Source organism: Mustela nivalis (assembly GCF_964662115.1).
Source record: "Mustela nivalis genome assembly, chromosome: 18".
NCBI lineage: Eukaryota > Metazoa > Chordata > Mammalia > Carnivora > Mustelidae > Mustela > Mustela nivalis.
In genome coordinates this window covers 42724751-42742842 of record NC_139037.1, presented here as the reverse complement: position 1 = coordinate 42742842, position 18092 = coordinate 42724751, and the positions used below count along the sequence as shown (strand labels likewise).

The following is an 18092-nucleotide window of genomic DNA, read 5'->3' as shown; positions in this document are numbered from 1 at the left end:
CATAGGTCCTTGGAGAAGGAGATCTTCTCCAAGATGCATTATAGTAAAACGGTCTAATAACAAAGACAAAGAAAATTTTAAAGCAGGAAGACCAAAAAAAAAAAAAAAAAAAATCCTCATCTAGAAGGAAACATACATGAGGCTATCAGTGGATTTAACCTTGTAGGCCAGGAAAGAGTGGGTGTATATATTCTAATGGTGAAAGAAATAAGCTGCCAATAAGAATACGTTATCTAGCCATTGCTTTAGAAATGGATGAGAGGAGACTTTCCCAGATGAACAGCTGAGGGAGTTTACCACTTCACCCACCTTACAAGGAATTCTAGAAGGAGTTACTCAAACTTAAATAAAATGGCACTAATAATATGAAAAAATATGAAAATGTAAAACACATTAGTATAGGTACATATATACTCAAATTCCATTATTTGAATATTGTAATATGGTGCTGTTATAACCATTTGTTTTTAGTATAACTGTTAAAAGGACAAAAGTATTAAAAAATAACCATGGCTACAATCATTTGTTAATGGATACACATTAAAAAATGTAAACGGAGACCTGAAAAATGAAATGTGTGTGCTCAGTTTTGCAGCACATATACTTAAAAATTGGCATGATTCAAGGGTGCCTGGGTGGCTCAGACGGTTAAGCATCTGCCTTCGGCTTGGGTCATGATCCTGGGATCCTGGGATCGAGCCCCGCATCGGGCTCCCTGCTCGGTGGGGGGCCTGCTTCTCCCTCTCCCTCTCCTGATGCTTGTTGTTCCCTTTCTCACTGTCTCTCTCTCTCTCTGTGTCATATAAATAAATAAAACCTTTTAAAAAAATTGGTATGATTCAGAGAAGATGATCATGGTCCCTGCACAAAGAATGACACGAAAAATGAAAGGTGTGTACAGGGATAAAAGAGTAGAGTTTATATGCATTCTAAATTGATTTATCAGTGTAAAAGAGACTATTATATCTGTAAGTTGGTTTATGTATGCCTCGTGGTAACCAAACAGCAAAACCAATAGTAGATACAGAAAAGATAAAGAAAAGGGAGTCAAAGCATAGTACCACAGAAAATCATCAATTCACAAAGGAAGACTGCCAAAAAGGAAGAAAGGAACAAGGGTACTATAAACAGCCAGAAAACAATAAAATGTCAATAATAAGACCTTATCTATCAATAATTACTTTAAATGTAAGTGGATTAAATTCTCAAATTGAAGGCATAGTGTTGTTGAAAGATTGTAAGAATAAGACCTAATTGTATCCTGCTTATGAGAGACTCCTCTCAGTATTAAGGACATATATAGGATAAAAGTGCAGTCAAATGCTCTACCACTGAGCTATACCCCCTATATAGGATAAAAGTGAAGGAATGGAAGAAGATGTTCCATGCAAGTGAAAACCAAAATATAGAGTAACTGTACTTCTATTAGAAAAAATACACTTTAAAGTGGAAAGCTTTAAACAAGAGAGGGTCAGTCCATCAATTGACATCAACTGAAGGTCAGTTCAGCAAGGCATAGTAATTGTAAATATACATGCAACATTGGAGCTTCTTAGTATATTAAAAAAATAGCAGATATGAAAGGAGAAATAGATGGAAATACAATAATAGTAATGGACTTCATTACCTCTTTTTCAACATGGATAGATCATCCAGATAGAAAATCAGCAAGGAAACACTGAACTTGAACTACCCTTTAGAAGAACTGGACCCCCTTCTTTCAGTTTCCCCTATAATTAGTATCTTGTATAGGTGTATGATACTTTTGTTATAATTGATGAGGCAACATTGATATATTATTAGTTGAGCCCCATAATTTACATTTGGAATCACTCTTAGTGTTGTTTAGTTGTATGCATTTATAAAATGCATAATGTCATGTGTCAGACAGCATCATGTTACTCCCATAGAAGATCACACAGAATAGTTTTATTGCCCTAAATATCCCCTGTGCTCCAACTGTTCATCTCTCCCTCCTATTCCAGGGAATCCATTGATAATTTCATTGTCTTTACAGTTTTGTTTTTACACAGTGTCATGTAGTTGGAACCATACAGTATATAGTCTCTTCAGAGTGGCTTTATAAAAAATTGTCCCAGGATTTGTTTTAATCAGCTGTGGTAAGACACAACCACAGAGATGACTGTCAGGAAAGGAGTTGTTTTTATACTTAGAGGAGGTACAGTGTGCAACATAGTCTTACATGGGGAAGCACCTGCCTCTGTTTTGAGGTAGAACAAGGGGAAAAAAATGGACAAGAGACTTTACTGTGATTTCTGCAGAAAGGAATGGGTGGGTTAGGGTAAGCAGGCTTAGCTTTGATTAGTTTGAACAATCTCAGAAGGCTTTATGGCAAAGTGTTGTCCCTAGTTGCTAGTGTATGTGATTAGGGCAATGGAATAGTGGCCCTGAGTATGAGCCCAGTAAAGGAGGTTCAAGTTTGTACTCTGGTTGGTTGGTTTGTATGTGAAAGGCATACTTCCAGGTAAATGTTTAAATTTTTTATCTGTAAGGAATTGGTTGCCCTAGGAGACACAGGTAGCCACAGAGACACACACTCTCCAGAGTCTGTAAATCTCCTGGTATGAAAGAATCAGAAATCGAGAAAATAAAAAGGCACTTATTTCATTCACTACACAGTATGCATTTAAGCTTCCTCCATGTGTATTTGTGGCTTAGTAGCTTAATTTTTTTTTAAATCACTGCACAAAAATCCACTGTATAGATGTATCACAGTTTGTCTTCATCTTTTGAAGACCTTTTAAGGACCTCTTGGTTGCTTCCAGTTAGAGAAAATTAAGAATACTGTGAATATCCAAGTGTGGATTTTTGTGGACATGAGTTTTCTACTTATTTGGGTAAATATATAGGAGAAAGATTGTTAGTTCATATGGTAAGAGTAAGTTTAGCTTTGTGAAAAACTGCCAAATTCTCTTCCAAGGTGATTGATCCATTTATCATTCCTACCAGCAATGAATAAGGGTTCTTTTGCTAGAGGTCTTTGTCAGCATTTTGGATTTTTGCCATTTAGATAGGCGTATATTGGTAGTTCATTATTTTAATTTGCAGTTTCCTAATTGCTCTAAGATAGTGAGCATCTTTGCATAAGCTTATTTGCTATCTGTATATACTTTTAAAATATTTTATTTATTTATTTGATGGAGAAATAGAGAGCACAAGTAGGCAGAGTGGCAGGCTGAGAGAGAGGGAGAAGCAGGCTCCCTGCTGAGCACCACTCAGGGCTCCATCCTAGGACCTTGGGATCAGGACCTGAGCAGAATGCAGCCACTTTAAGGTCTCACCCACCCTGTGCTATCCGTATATCTTCCGTGAGCAGTCTGTTCAGATCTTTTCTGTTTTTCAATTGGATTGTTTGCTTTCTGTTAGGTTCTAAAGAGTTCTTTGTATGTTTTAGATTCAAGTCATTTATCGTACATGTATTTTCCAAATAATTTTCTCCTACCCTGTGGCTAGTCTTTTTATTCTCTTAAGAGTGTTTTTTGTGGGGCGCCTGGGTGGCTCAGTGGGTTAAGCCTCTGCCTTCTGCTCAGGTCGTGATCCCACTGTCCTGGGATCAAGCCCCACATCAGGCTTTCTGCTCGGCGGGGAGCTTGCTTCCTCCTCTCTCTCTCTGCCTGCCTCTCTGCCTGCTTGTGATCTCTCTTTCTTTCTTTCTTTCTTTTTTTTTTTTTAAGATTTTATTTATTTATTTGACAGAGAGAGATCACAAGTAGGCAGAGAGGCAGGCAGAGAGAGAGAGGAGGAAACAGGCTCCCTGCTGAGCAGAGAGCCTGATGCGGGACTTGATCCCAGGACCCTGAGATCATGACCTGAGCCAAAGGCAGCGGCTTAACCCACTGAGCCACCCAGGCGCCCAGTGATCTCTCTTTCTGTCAAATAAATAAAATCTTTTTTTTAAAAAAAGTGTTTTTTGCACAGCAGAAATTTTTAATGACAACTGACTTAAGAGGATTATGCTTTTGGTTTCTTAAGAAATCATCCCCAAGAAATCATTCCCAAGCTACCTAGTTACCTAGATTTTCCTCTGTTTTATCTTCTAGAAGTCCTTTAGTTTTGCATTGTACATTTAGGTTTGTAAAGAATTTTGAGTTTCTGAAGAATTTTGAAACCTGTCCCTAGCTTCATGTTTTTAATGTGGATATCCAGTTTTTCCATCTGCTTTTGTTGAATGACACCTTTCCTCATTGTATTGTATTTGTTCCTTTGTAAAAGATAAGTTGGCTCTATTTGTACGGATTTATTTCTGAGCACTCTCTTCTGTTTCATTGATCTGTCCGGTTTTTTTTGACAGTACATAGTCTTGATTACTTTATCCTTGTAGTAAAGCATGAAGTCAGTGTTAGTGCTCCAACTCCTTTATCTTCAGTATAGTGTGGACTTACTTTGGGTCATTTGCCTTTCCATATGAACTTCAGAATCAGTCAACATCTACATAATAACATACTGAGATTTTGATATAGTAATGATCCTGTAGCTCAAGTTTGAAATAACTGTCATCTTAACAATACTGAGTGTTCCTATCTATGAATATGGAATATTGCTTCATTTATTTAGTTCTTTGATTTCTTTCATCAGTTTTTTAGTTCTGTTATACATATTTTTTAAAAATTTATTCCTTAGTACTTTTTTATGTGCTAAATGGTTATGTGTTTTTAATTTTAGTTTTATATATTCATTGCTTGTATGTAGAAAAGAACTTGACATTTGTATGTTAACCTTGTAGCCTGCAACCTTGGCTATAATCACTTATTAATTCCAGGAGTTCTTTGTGTTGATTCTTTTGGAGTTTTGCATTGTCAACCATGTTGTCTGCAAACAAAGATGGTTTTATTTCTTCCTTTTTAATCTGTCTTCCTTTTAGTTATTTTTCTTGACTTGTTCCATTAGCTAGGACTTCCAGCACAATATTGAAAATAGTGGTGAGAACGGATAGGTTTTGGTAGGCATTCTTATCAAATTGAGTAATTCCTAGTTTGCTGTGCGATTTTTAATCATAAATGGTATTGACTTTTTTTTAAAGAATACTTTTTCCACATCTATTGACATGATACTATGACTTTTCTTCCTTTAGCCTGTTGATGTGTAATGGATCACATTACTTGATTTTGCAGTGCTGAGATAGCTTTGCATGTGTAGGATAAATCTCAGTTGGTTGTGTTGTATAATTCTATACATTGTTACATTTAGTAATGTTTTGTTGAGGATGTTTGCTTTTATGTTCAGGAGAGATACTACTATGTAATTTTTCTTTCTTATAATGTCTTTAGGTAATTTTGGTAGTAAGGTATTGTTAGCCTCATAAAATGAGTTAGGAACTCTTGTTCTATTTTCTGGAAGATATTGTAGAGTATTATTATTACTTCCTATTTAAATGGTGGGTAGAATTCACCAGATGAAACCATCTGTGTCTGATGCTTTCTGTTTTAGGTTGTTAGGGATTCAGTTTCTTTAACAGGTACAGACATAGGTTATCTTTCTTTTTGTGTGTGTTTTGCTAATTTTGACTTTTTAAAAAATATTTTATTTCTTTATTTGAGAGAGAGACAGTGAGAGAGAGTATGAGCGAGGAGAAGGTTAGAGAGAGAAGCAGACTCCCCATGGAGCTGGGAGCCCTATGCGGGACTCGATCCCGGGACTCCAGGATCATGACCTGAGCTGAAAGCAGTCGCCCAACCAGCTGAACCACCCAGGCGCCCTAATTTTGACTTTTTAAGACTTTGTTTAATCTAAGTTATCTAATATGCTTTCATACAGTTCATAGCATTTTTTAAAAAAAGATTTTATTTGACAGACAGAGATCACAAGTAGGCAGAGAGGCAGGCAGAGAGAGAGGAGGAAGCAGGCTCCCTGCTGAGCATAGAGCCTGACGTGGGGCTCAATTCCAGGACCCCGGGATCATGACCTGAGCCGAAGGCAGAGGCTTTAACCCACTGAGCCACCCAGGCGCACCTTCATAGCATTTTTTTATAATACTTCTAATTTCTGTGATGTCAGTAGTCAGACACTTTTTCATTATGGATTTTAGTAGTTTTAACCTTTTCCTTTTTTATTTTCATGATCATTTCAGATAAACATTTCTAATTTTGTTGATCTTTTAAAGAAACAGTTTTGTTTTATATATGTTCTCTATTTTGTTTTCCTATTCTCTCATTTATTTTTCACCTATTCTTTATTTCTTTAATTCCTTTTGTATCAAGTTTTTCTCCTTAGTTTCTTAAGGTACAAAATAAGGTTATTCTTTTGAGATTTTTTTTTTTAAAGATTTTATTTATTTGACAGAGATCACAAGTAGGCAGAGAGGCAAGCAGAGAGAGAAAGAGGAGGAAGCAGGCTCCCTGCTAAGCAGAGAGCCTGATGCGGGACTTGATCCCAGAACCTTGAGATCATGACTTGAACTAAAGGTAGAGGCTTAACCCACTGAGCCATCCAGGCGCCCCTCCTTTGAGATCTTTTAAAAATATTGGCAGTTACAGGTCTAAATATACCTTTTTTGTAATGTTTTATATGTATCTCTTATGTTCACTTTCATTCATCTGAAAGTTTTCTAATTTTCCTCACGATTTTTTCTTTGACATTTTAGTTAGTTAAGAGTGAGTTGTAGGGGCACCTAAGTGGCTCAGTCAGCTAAGCATCTGACTCTTGATTTTGGCCCAGGTCATTATCTCAGGGATCAATGTGGGATCAAGCCCTGCTCTTGCTCCACACTCGGTGGGGAATTTGCTTGGGAGTCTCGCTCTCCCTCTGCACCTCCCCCAGTGCTCTCTCTCTAAAATAATTTTTTTAAAAGATTTTATTCATTTATTTGACACACAGAGATCACAAGTAGGCAGAGCAGCAGGCAGAGAGAAAGGGGGAAGCAGGCTTCCGGCTAAGCAGAGAGCCCAATGTGTAGTTTGATCCCAGGACCCTGAGACCATGATCTGAGCTGAAGGCAGAGGCCTAACCCTCTGAGCCACCCAGGTGCCCCCAAATTAAATAAATCTTCTTAAAAAGTAAGTTGTATACATTCCACATAGTTGTAATATTTGATTTTTTTCACATTTTTGTTATTGACTTCTAATTCATTATTAGAATATACTTTGTATGATTTTAATTTCTGTAATCTTATTGACACATGGCCTAAGACATGTTCTAAGATGTATTCTATCCTGGAGAATGTGTTGTGTACTTGAGAAGAATGTGTATTTTGCTATTATAGATTAGCGTTTTTATTGAAATCTTTGATCTGGGCGGTTTATAGTCTTGTTCATGTCTTCTGCATTTTGTTGAACATCTTCCTAGTTCTTCTAGCCATTATTGAAAGTGGTTTGAATGTTCTTAGTACTGTTAAATTGTCAGTTGTTACTTGATGTATTTTGTAACTATGTTTTTAGGTGCATTCTTTGTCACTGAAGCATTTTTATGATAGTAGCTTTAAAATACTTGTAAGATAATTCTAACATGTTTGTACATCTTGTTAGTGTTTTTTGGTGGTCTTTTCTCATTTACGTTGAATATTCCTCATTCACGTTGAATATTCCTCATTCTTGCTAGGATGAGTTAGTTTTGATTGTACTCTGGTAATTTGGTCTTATGACATTCTGGTTTCTAGGTAGATGTTACTTGGTGAGCTGGAATTTAGTCATGGCTCTATTCACACACGCAGTTTGTGGAGGCCACCGCTTGGTGGAAGGGGAAAAGGCCTTTGTTCCTACTGTGTTAAGGGCGGTAGTGTCTGATTATACACTGCCTCTTCGGATGCCTGTCAACTAGTAGAAGGTGGAACACCAGCTAATAAATGCCAGGTCACAAGGATAGTCAAGGCCCTAATCACACTCACACCTTCCCAGTGCACCTGTCCACCAGGAGATGATGAGGTGGGTTTTATTTCTGGGCTATGATGTCAGTGTTCCACTCACATCTTTGTAGGGTCCCAGGATTGGCAGCCGGGTTTCTGCTCATACAGCAACTCAATGTACCTATTGTTGGGGAGAAGGGACAATGCGTCTTTATTCCTGGGCTGGGATGATAGCACTGACAGATAACTTACCGGCAAGGGAGTGGTGCTCCTGGTTGGTGTGCAGGACGGTGTGGGAGATAGGGAGCATTTCTCTTTGTACCATTCAGGTAACACAGAGTTGGCATCGTCAAAAGGGCTTTTTGTTCTGGAGGCCACAACCTTTTCAACCCTTGTCTGAGGAAAACAGGCATATCATGGATGTTTTTTGTTTTCTTGTTATTAGGGCGGGATTTGGTTTTTTTGGTAATTATTTACATCTGGTGACCTTACTAATTTGCAGTGTTCTCTGGTAATTAGGTCTGAAGCCAAAAAACAAAAACAAAACCCAACTCTCCTCCAAGGAAGTTACCACTGGGCTGGGTTGTTCCTTGAGTCCCAAAGTCCATAACCAGTTTGCCCCCAGTTCTGTTTCAGATTCTTCTTATGTTTGTTTCATGTACTTACCCTCATGGACTTTGTCTAGTAAGTGGGGAGGAATGGGGCAAAATATGTTGACTCCATCTTCAGAATGTTTTGGGCTATCTTTATTCTTTTGCACATAGGATTTTTGGGGTTTTTTTCCTCCTGATGTTAAGATTCTTCTGTTATGGCAGCACCTGGGTGACTCAGTCAATGTGTCTGCCTTTGGCTCAGGTCATGATCCTGGGGTCCTGGGATCAAGCCTCACAGGGAGCCCGCTTCTCCCTCTCTTACTCCCCCATCTTGTCTGTCAAATATACATAAAATATTTAAAAGAAAAAAAAAGATTCTTGTTATTACTGATTTTAATCCATTTGGTTGTGATTGCTTTATTGTGATTTGCTTGGATGAGTTGAACTTCCTGGGTGTGCGGGTTTATAGTTTTCACCAAATTTGGAAAATTTCTTTAAATTTCTTTTTTGGTCCTGCTCATTCTATTTGCTCTCTTCCAGAGACCCCGGTTACAATAAAGAGGTTGACTGCAATTATTCCATAGTTTTGTTACCCAATTTACTTAAGTCTGATTTTCTGTTTCAACTTGTAGTTTTTGATGCTGTGTTCTCAAGCTTACTATTTTTTCGTAGTGTCTACTCTATCTCGTTGACTGTATTTTTCAATCTTGGATATTTTTTAACCTCTTGAATTTTGTTTAGGCCTTTTTAATATTGTCCACTTCTTAACATAATTTCTTCTTCCTTGTTGGGCATGTGAAATAGACGGTTGTAGTGACAGTATCTATTGCCAAATATAAAATCATTTTGTGATTTCTGCAGATAAACTCTTCCCCTCACACCCCTGCCACACCCAGACTCTAGCAGAGCCCAGCTGTCGAGCGAGCAAGGTTTGGTATAAGCCTCAGATGGCGAAGCATCCCCCCCACACCCATGTTATGTATTGTATCTCAATAGCTAATGCTTTAAATGGCCACTTTGGTTTGCATCTGTAAATGAAGGCCTTGGATGTTGTTTAATTGTCCTTAAATAAAACTTTTCTGCTGAGTAAAAAAAAAAAAAAAAAAAAAAATTCTATTGATTTTCCTTATTGTACTCATGTATTCCTGCAATTTTACATTCCTGTTTTGTTTCCTACCAGTCATACATCATAAAATTTGCTGTCCTTGGTATTTTTTTGGTTCTAGAAATACACTGAAGCTTTATTCTGCAATATAACTATGTTACCTGGTAACAGTTTTTTCCTATTTAAGATTGTCTTTAGGGGCACCTGGGTGGCTCAGTGGGTTAAGCCTCTGCCTTCGGCTCAGGTCATGATCTCCGGGTCCTGGGATCGAGTCCCGCATCGGGCTCTCTGCTCAGCAGGGAGCCTGCTTCCCTCTCTCTCTCTCTCTCGGGTTGCCTCTCTGTCTACTTGTGATTTTTCTCTGTCAAATTAATAAATAAAATCTTTAAAAAAAAAAAAAAGATTGTCTTTAAACTTTATTAGGTGGGACCAGAGAGCCTTCAGTACTAACTTGCTTCTCTACTGAGGCAATAACTTTTCAAGTAATCTAACCAGTGCCCTTTATATCATGGAATTTATTGCTCTGGATGACGGGGACACAAACTATTCCTGGCTGTGTGAGCTCCCAAGGGTTACCTGTGCTTTTTCTAAGCATTTCTTTTGCTGGCTTCGGGTGGTTACCTCCATGCACTGATCAAGACTTGCTCTAGTAGTCAGGCCTGCAAACTGGCTTTCTGTGCCTCCCTGGGCTCTCATCTCCATCTTGGCATCACGATGCTCCCCCTGTATTCCTCCTTCCTATGCGGAGATGTGGAAATGTCTACTAGGAAGTAAGTAGAGTCAAAAATATAGATATCACATTAGTTTACACTTGGTTAGGTGTTTCTGCTGTCCATTGTTCAGTATCTGAAAACAGTTGCTGCTTGTATTTTATCTGTGTTACTTTGGGCAGGAAGGTAAATCCAGTCTATTCTCCCATTTTGACTGCAAACAGTATTTTTTTTTAAAGTTCTGTTCTTAAAGAAAAATGGTCAGGAACACAAAAATTCCATACATTCTTCTCCAAGTTTACATATATTAACATATTACATTACTATAATACAGTGATCAAAACGAGGACATTAACATTGGCATAGTGCTGTCAAATTAAATACTGGCTTTTTTTTTTTAAGATTTTATTTATTTCATTTTATTTTAAAGATCTTATTTATTTGACAGAGACAGTGACAGTGGGAACACCACCAGTATGAGTGGGAGAGGGAGAAGCAGGCTTCCCACTGAGGAGGGAACCCAATGCGGCACTCCATCCCAGGACCCTGGGATCATGACCTGAGCCTAAAGTCAGACACTTAATGACTGAGCCACCCAGGTGCCCCAAGATTTTATTTATTTTAAAGATAGAGAGTGGGGGGGAAGAACGGAAGGAGAGGGATGGACAAACTCTGTGCTAAGCACAGAATCTAAAGCGAGGTTCAGCTCCATGACAGAGATTATGACCTGAACCGAAATCAAGAGTTGGGCTGACTGAGCCATCCAGGCGGTCCTAAAGTACCAGCTTTATTTGAATTTCACCAAACTTTCTCCAGTAATGTCCCAAAGATCAAATCCAAATTCCTGCATTGTATTTAGTTGTCAAATATCCTCAGTCTCTTCCAGGCTTTTGGGAGTTTTTCATTCTACCCTTGCCACTTATGACCTTGAAAGGTCATGGATTTCTGAAGTACTGGGGAAGTTATTATATAGAAAATTCTTCATTTTCAGTTTTTCAGTTTATCTGAAGTTTCCTCATGATTACATTATGGTTACGCTTTTTTTTTTTTTTAAAGATTTTATTTATTTAAGAGAGAGAGCACGAGAGGCGGGGACGGTCAGAGAGAGAAGCAGACTCCTTGCTAGGCAGGGAGCCTGATGTGGGACTTGATCCCAGGACTCCAGGATAATGACCTGAGCTGAAGATAGTTGCTTAACCAACTGAGCCATGCAGGCACCCACCCCCTGCTTTTTTTTTTTTTTTTAACTAATTAAAAAACTGTATTTACTGGGGCACCTGGGTGGCTCAGTGCGTTAAGGCCTCTGCCTTTGGCTTGGGTCATAATCCCAGGGTCCTGGGATCGAACCCCACATCGGGCTCTCTGCTCAGCGGGGAGCCTGCTTCCTTTCCTCTCTCTCTGCCTGCCTCTCTGCCTACCTGTGATCTCTGTCAAATAAATAAATAAAATCTTTAAAAAAAAATCGTATTTACTTAGAAGCATTCAGAATGTCAACAAAACAGCTGCAACTTTTTTTTTTAAATTAAAGTAGTGTTCAGTTAACAGAACAATAATTATTTTGTAGAAGCTGCATCAGAGACAACTGAAGACGAAAAACTACCATCCCCGTATATAACTAATTTGTTATTAACAAATAGTGCACCAACAAGAACCTGCTTTAAGTTTCCATGCCAATTTACAACCCCCATACTATACCAGGCAAGGTTAGTGGCTATTAAAAACACCGCCAGGACAGGGCTATCTAAAGACACATTTGGTGGTGTGTTAACTATATTTAAAAAAGACACCATACAGTTTAAAAACAAATCTTACACAGCCTACGTTAAAATTTTTTTTTAAAGACTGAGTTGTATATAGGTGGGTTAAATGCTTTATAGACCAAAAAAACTGCTAGAGCCGCCTTACTCATCATCATCATCATCTTCATTTGCCCCCTCCTCCTCCTCATCTTCCTTCTTTTTCTTGCTCTTTTCAGCCTGGACAATTCCCTTCTTTGCCGCATCAGACTTTCCTTTTTAGCTTGGTATGCAGCGATGTCCTTTTCAAGTTTTTCCTTCAGCTTAGCAGCCTTCTTGTCATAAGGCCGCTCGTACTCTGCAGCAGCATCGTTCCACATCTCTCCCAGTTTCTTTGCAGCATCACCACTGGATAGGCCGGGATGTTCTCCTTTCATTTGGGGCGGTCCTCAGAACAAAACAAGAAAAGGCCGATGGAGGCCTCTTGGGTGCATTGGGATCCTTGAACTTCTTGTTTCATTTCTCTTTCATAATAGGCCTTGTCCGCCTTTGCCATCTCTTCAAATTTTCCTTTCTCTTCCACCTTTCTGAGGGCTTCTTAGAAAACTTTGAGAAGCTGACTGCAGCATCTGGGTGCTTCTTTTTGTGCTCCTCTTGGCAAGCTGGCACAAAGAATGCATATGATGATGTTTTGCCTCTTAGGATCTCCTTTGCCCATGTTTACTTTCCTCAGTGAGGCACAGAGTCACCCAGTGCCTGTCTGGCTCTCACTTGCTCCAGCGGGTCTTTTTTTTTTCTTTCTTTCTTAAGTCAGACTACTCCTCCCACGGTAAGCCCTTCTTAGTGCCTCACTCTGGGTAGTATATATGCCCATGTCTTACTACTGGTGATCATTTCAAAAAGGTGGTTAAATGGAATGTTCTCCTTGTAATATATCATATATATATATATATATATATATATATTCCAATATATATATTTGGGATAGATACTTTGATGTAATTCTAATGGCTTGTTTCTCTTTGAACTTTTGCCTTTATGTTTTAGTATCCATCAACGAATTTTGTATGTAATTATTACAGTGTTTTCCTATCATCCTCATTCCTTTTACATCTGTTAATTAGAATTCTTCGCCACTAAGCGGAAAAAGGATTCCATTATTGGAAGCTAATTTCAGGGTTCACTGCAACAAAAAACAAGATAGTGGGTGGAACATTCTCTTGTATTTGGGGGGGAAAAAACCAAAACCTTGTATGTAGACTAGGGAGAATGTGGAAAGGATAAAGTACCACATGAAAATGGAAAGGAATGAAGTTTTAACAATTTGAGCACCGAGAGAAGTAGCAAAAAAAAAAAGTTAATAGCAATAATTACATTATGGTTTATTGAATCAGTACTCTGTGAAATGACAGGGGTTCTTAACAAAGTCCAAAGAAAAATGTTAATGTAATGTGACCAAAATATAGCTGTAATTACAAATAAGACATAATAAGGATATCTTGTATTTATCGAATTTTCATTTACTTATTTAATCATTTCAAAAAGTAAGTGCCAAGATACATGGTTATTTTGTTTCATATATATATATATGTAATTTGTTCAGGTCAGAGAAAAGGAAAATTATAAAATACACAAAAGCGTGTAAGGCAAGGAGTTCTAAAGTATTAACAATAAGAGAGAAAGAAATCAGCATTGATGGTAACTCAGAATAACCAAATAAAATGGGATCAAAGAGCAAATCAGCAGTGTGATCACATTATATAGCCCAGTAAACAGGATTGTAATAAAATAGAGTTGAACTGGTGCCTGGGTGGCTCAGTCCGTTAAGCATCTACCCTTAGCTCAGGTCATGAACCTAGGGTCCTTGGATTGAGTCCCACATTGGGCTCTCTGCTCCATGGTGGAGCCTGCTTCCCCTTTGCCTCTCTCTGTCTCTCATGAGTAAATTTTTTTTTTAAAAGATTTTATTTATTTATTTGACAGAGAGAAATCACAAGTAGATGGAGAGGCAGGCAGAGAGAGAGAGAGAGAGAGGGAAGCAGGCTCTCCGCTGAGCAGAGAGCCCGATGCGGGACTCGATCCCAGGACTCTGAGATCATGACCTGAGCCGAAGGCAGCGGCTTAACCCACTGAGCCACCCAGGCGCCCCAGTAAATTTTTTTTTTAATCATTTAATAGTTCAACTCTTTTTTTTAAAAGACATTAAATAGCATATATCCTAATAAAAAGATTAACAACAGAGACTTATTATTTTGTAGCATGATACATCTACCAAATGTGTGTGTATGTATGTGTATACACACACTTTATGTATACATGTATATGTGTGTGTGTACATATGTGTATCTATGTGTGTGTATACATCTATATCTATGTATACATATAGTTTAAATATTTTATTTACTTGAGAATGAATGGGTAAGCAAGAGAGAAAGCACTGGGAAGAAGGAGAAGCAGATTCCCCACTGAGCAAGGAGCCCGATCCCAGGACCCTGAGATCATGACTTGAGCCAAAGGCACATAGATGCTTAACTAACTGAGCCATCCAGGCACCCCTAAGTATATATTTTTAAAAATTGATAATTAAAATAAAATACTAATTAGGAATATTTAAAGCAAAACAATTCAATATATCCAGTAAGAATATTGCTGGGTCATGCAAAAATTCTGGGGAAGACCAGTTTGAAAAACTAAAATCCACTAATGGTGACATAACTGTATCTAACAATAGGCAAATTTTCTTAAAAAACATCTGATAACCAGTGGCTCATAATTAACATTAATTGCATAACCAGGTCAACTCTCCTGACTAAAGAAAGAGATGATGGACAATTAAGAATTGCAATTTTAGGGGCACCTGGGTGGCTCAGTGGGTTGAGCCGCTGCCTTCGGCTCGGGTCGTGATCTCAGGGTCCTGGGATCGAGTTCCGCATCGGGCTCTCTGCTCAGCAGGGAGCCTGCTTCCCTCTCTCTCTCTCTCTGCCTGCCTCTCTGTCTACTGTGATCTCTCTCTGTCAAATAAATGAATGAAGTCTTTAAAAAAAAAAAAGAATTGCAATTTTATCTCTGTTCACTAAATTTTTTCTTTTGTTTTTCCTTTCCTTTCTAAAATCGAAGTTCTATTGATTGTTAAGTTGCCACAACCCAGCAAGCCAACACTAACAGGGAACAAAAAGTATAAATATACAAAACCCAATTGAAGCCATGGTAATAATAGAGTTGTAGACCCTCCAAATTTAAGTTTAGCTAAGTTTATAATCATTACAATAGTTGTAGATTTTCTCCTCCTTTATAAATCTTAAGAATGTCTTAGTAAATTTTACAAAAGATTTATAAGTGCCCCTTTCCTTTGGATGCCTTTTGGTACTGCCTAGAGGTCAAAAGGCTCTTTAAAGGAATTGTGTTGTGGTTGGTAGTTAGCCAGCTAAGTCTGTCACGTCAAAACAGAATTTTTTTTTTAAAGATTTTATTTATCTACCTAACGGAGAGAGAAAGATCACAAGTAGGCAAAGAGGCAGGCAGAGAGAGAGGGGGAAGCAGGCTCCCTACTGAGCAGAGAGCCCGATGCTGAGCTTGATCCCAGGACCCCGGGATCATGACCCGAGGTGAAGGCAGAGGCTTAATCCACTGAGCCACCCAGGCGCCCCCCCAAACAGAAATTTTAAAAGAAATCAATCACTTGATGGCAATGGAAAGAAAATTACTTATCTAACATTAAAAACAATAGAAAATTAAAAACAAATCTACAAAAATATCAGGGAGGGCCATAAGACTTTAAAACCACATACATAGGGGCACCTAGGTGGCTCAGTGGGTTAAGCCTCTACCTTCAGCTCGGGTCATGATCTCAGGGTCCTAGGACCGAGCCCCGCATTGGGCTCTCTTCTCAGTGGGGAGCCGGCTTCCCCCTCTCTCTCTACCTGCCTCTCTGCCTGTCAAATAAATAAAATCTTTTTAAAAAACCACATACAGGGCGCCTGGGTGGCTCAGTGGTTAAGCCGCTGCCTTCGGCTCAGGTCATGGTCTCAGGGTCCTGGGATCGAGTCCCGCATCGGGCTCTCTGCTCAGCAGGGAGCCTGCTTCCCTCTCTCTCTCTCTGCCTGCCTCTCCGACTACTTGTGATTTCTCTCTGTCAAATAAATAAATAAAATCTTTAAAAAAAAAAACAAAAAAAACAAAAACACACATACATAGTATGTGACTAGAAGTTTTAACTCTGGAGGAAGAAAAGTACATCATGTGTAACAAAAAGTTAGAATGCAAAAGATTTATTTGAATAATCTTACAAATTAATAAGCCAAAAACAATAGACAAAAGAACGAAAACACAAACATGTAACTATAAACAAAACATGTCTGGAAAAGAAATTAATGTGAAATTGACTCTAATTAATAGGTGTGGAAAATGTTTCACTAATTATCAGAAATGAATAGGGACCATCCTATCTAAATAGATATTCAGAATGTTAACCAATATAAAAAGGAGAAATGAAAACAAATATTTGGCAATCTAACAAAAAAAGCATACATCACCTGTCACTGAGTAATTCTGCTAAACAGAGTGGCCAGGAAGTCTGGAAACAATAAGAGCAACATAATCCCCTTGATTACTTCTTATTACAATGCATGGACTTCCCTAGTAAAACTCAGAAGCAAAGGCTTTTGTACATGTCTTTCATTCAAAAGACGAAACACCAGTACAACTTTTTTTTTTTTTTTATGTCAAGTAAGGTGCTTACCCACACTAAAGGCACTCCCGCATTCCTTACATTCATAGGGTTTCTTACCAGTATGAATTCTCTGATGTTTTGTAAAGGAGGAACTGTGTCTAAAGGCCTTCCCACAGGCCTTGCATTCATAAGGTTTCTCTCCAGTATGAATTCTCTGATGCTCAGTAAGGGCTGAACTATGTCTGAAAGCCTTCCCACACACCTTACATTCGTAAGGTTTTTCACCACTGTGAATCCTCTGATGTTGTATAAGTGCTGAAGTAAGTCTAAAGAACTTTCCACATTCTTTACATTCATAAGGTTTCTGACCACTGTGAATTCTCTGATGTCGAGTAAGTTCACTGCCTACTCCAAAAGCTTTCCCACATTCCTTGCATTTATAGGGTTTCTCACCAGTATGAATTCTCTGATGTCTAGTCAGCGATGAACTGTTTCTAAAGACCTTTCCACATGCCTTGCATTCATAGGGTTTCTTTCCGGTATGAATTCTCTGATGTCGAGCAAGTTCTCTACAGACTCCAAAGGTCTTCCCACATTCTTTACATGCATAAGGCTTCTCACCTGTATGAATTCTCTGATGTTCAATAAGCTGTGAACTAATTCTGAAGACTTTCTCACATTGTATACATTTGTATGGTTTCTCACCAGTATGAATTCTCTGATGTTCAGTTAGCTGTGAATGGAACCTAAAGTCCTTGCCACATTCCATACATTTGTAAGGTTTCTCATCAGTATGGATTTTCTGGTGTCGAGTAAGTTGTGTATGAACTCTAAAGGATTTACCACAGAAAGTGCATTCATAGGGTTTCTCAGCGTCATGAATTACTTGAAGTGGAGGCATTTCTTCAACTCTTCTAATGGTCCTTTCATATTTCTTACATTTATAGCACTTCTGATCATCATGCATTTTCTGTATACTAAGGTCTTCATAAAAACTAAATGCATTCTCAGATTCCATATATTTACAAGGTTTCATACCACTATGTATTTTCAGTTGTAGGGTATGTGGGTCATCGCCAAAGGTCTTCCAATATGCATTATATTGATATGTTTTCTCACCAGTGTGTATTCTCTCATACTCACCAAAATTTAAGTCACAGCTAAGGACCTTCCCATATTCCTTATATGCATGGGGGTTTTTGCTATCATGAGTTGTCTGATGTGATATAACAGACTTGTAATCAGGCACTTTTTTGGGGTTGATTTTCATTTGACTGAAATATCCCACTTCAGATCTTTGTACTTCACACTTGCCTTTGTTTTGCTGGTCATTTCTGAAAATGGAACTCTCAAGACCAATGAATTTACTCTCTGTTACTTTGCACTGAGACCCACTGTTTTCAGTGATGTCCTTTCTAGTAGACGAACACTTCTTGTCATAGTTGGAATCCAAATCTGAAAGAGAGGGGAAAAGAAACACA

At 38.3% G+C, this 18092-nt stretch overlaps 1 protein-coding gene, 1 long non-coding RNA gene and 1 pseudogene across 14 annotated transcripts in view; 1 reads left to right on the top strand and 2 right to left on the bottom strand.

Moving 5' to 3' along the window:
- LOC309852429 overlaps nucleotides 1–18092 on the top strand; it is a 64712-nt gene that overhangs the window by 24496 nt on the left and 22124 nt on the right. The gene's annotated exons all lie outside the window — the stretch shown is intronic.
- Nucleotides 11664–15907, bottom strand: LOC309852423 (high mobility group protein B1 pseudogene; annotated as a pseudogene). Its single transcript has one exon. The product of its transcript is annotated as a high mobility group protein B1 pseudogene (transcript).
- The window catches only part of ZNF529 (zinc finger protein 529), a 78634-nt gene continuing 76736 nt past the window's right edge, over nucleotides 16195–18092 (bottom strand). For all 12 annotated transcript variants that reach the window (XM_082708990.1, XM_082708989.1, XM_082708992.1 and 9 more), the window contains one exon: nucleotides 16195–18066. In XM_082708990.1, coding sequence (XP_082565116.1) covers nucleotides 16664–18066 — 1403 coding nt within the window. In that variant the 3' untranslated portion in view covers nucleotides 16195–16663. The remainder of the gene's footprint in view (nucleotides 18067–18092) is intronic.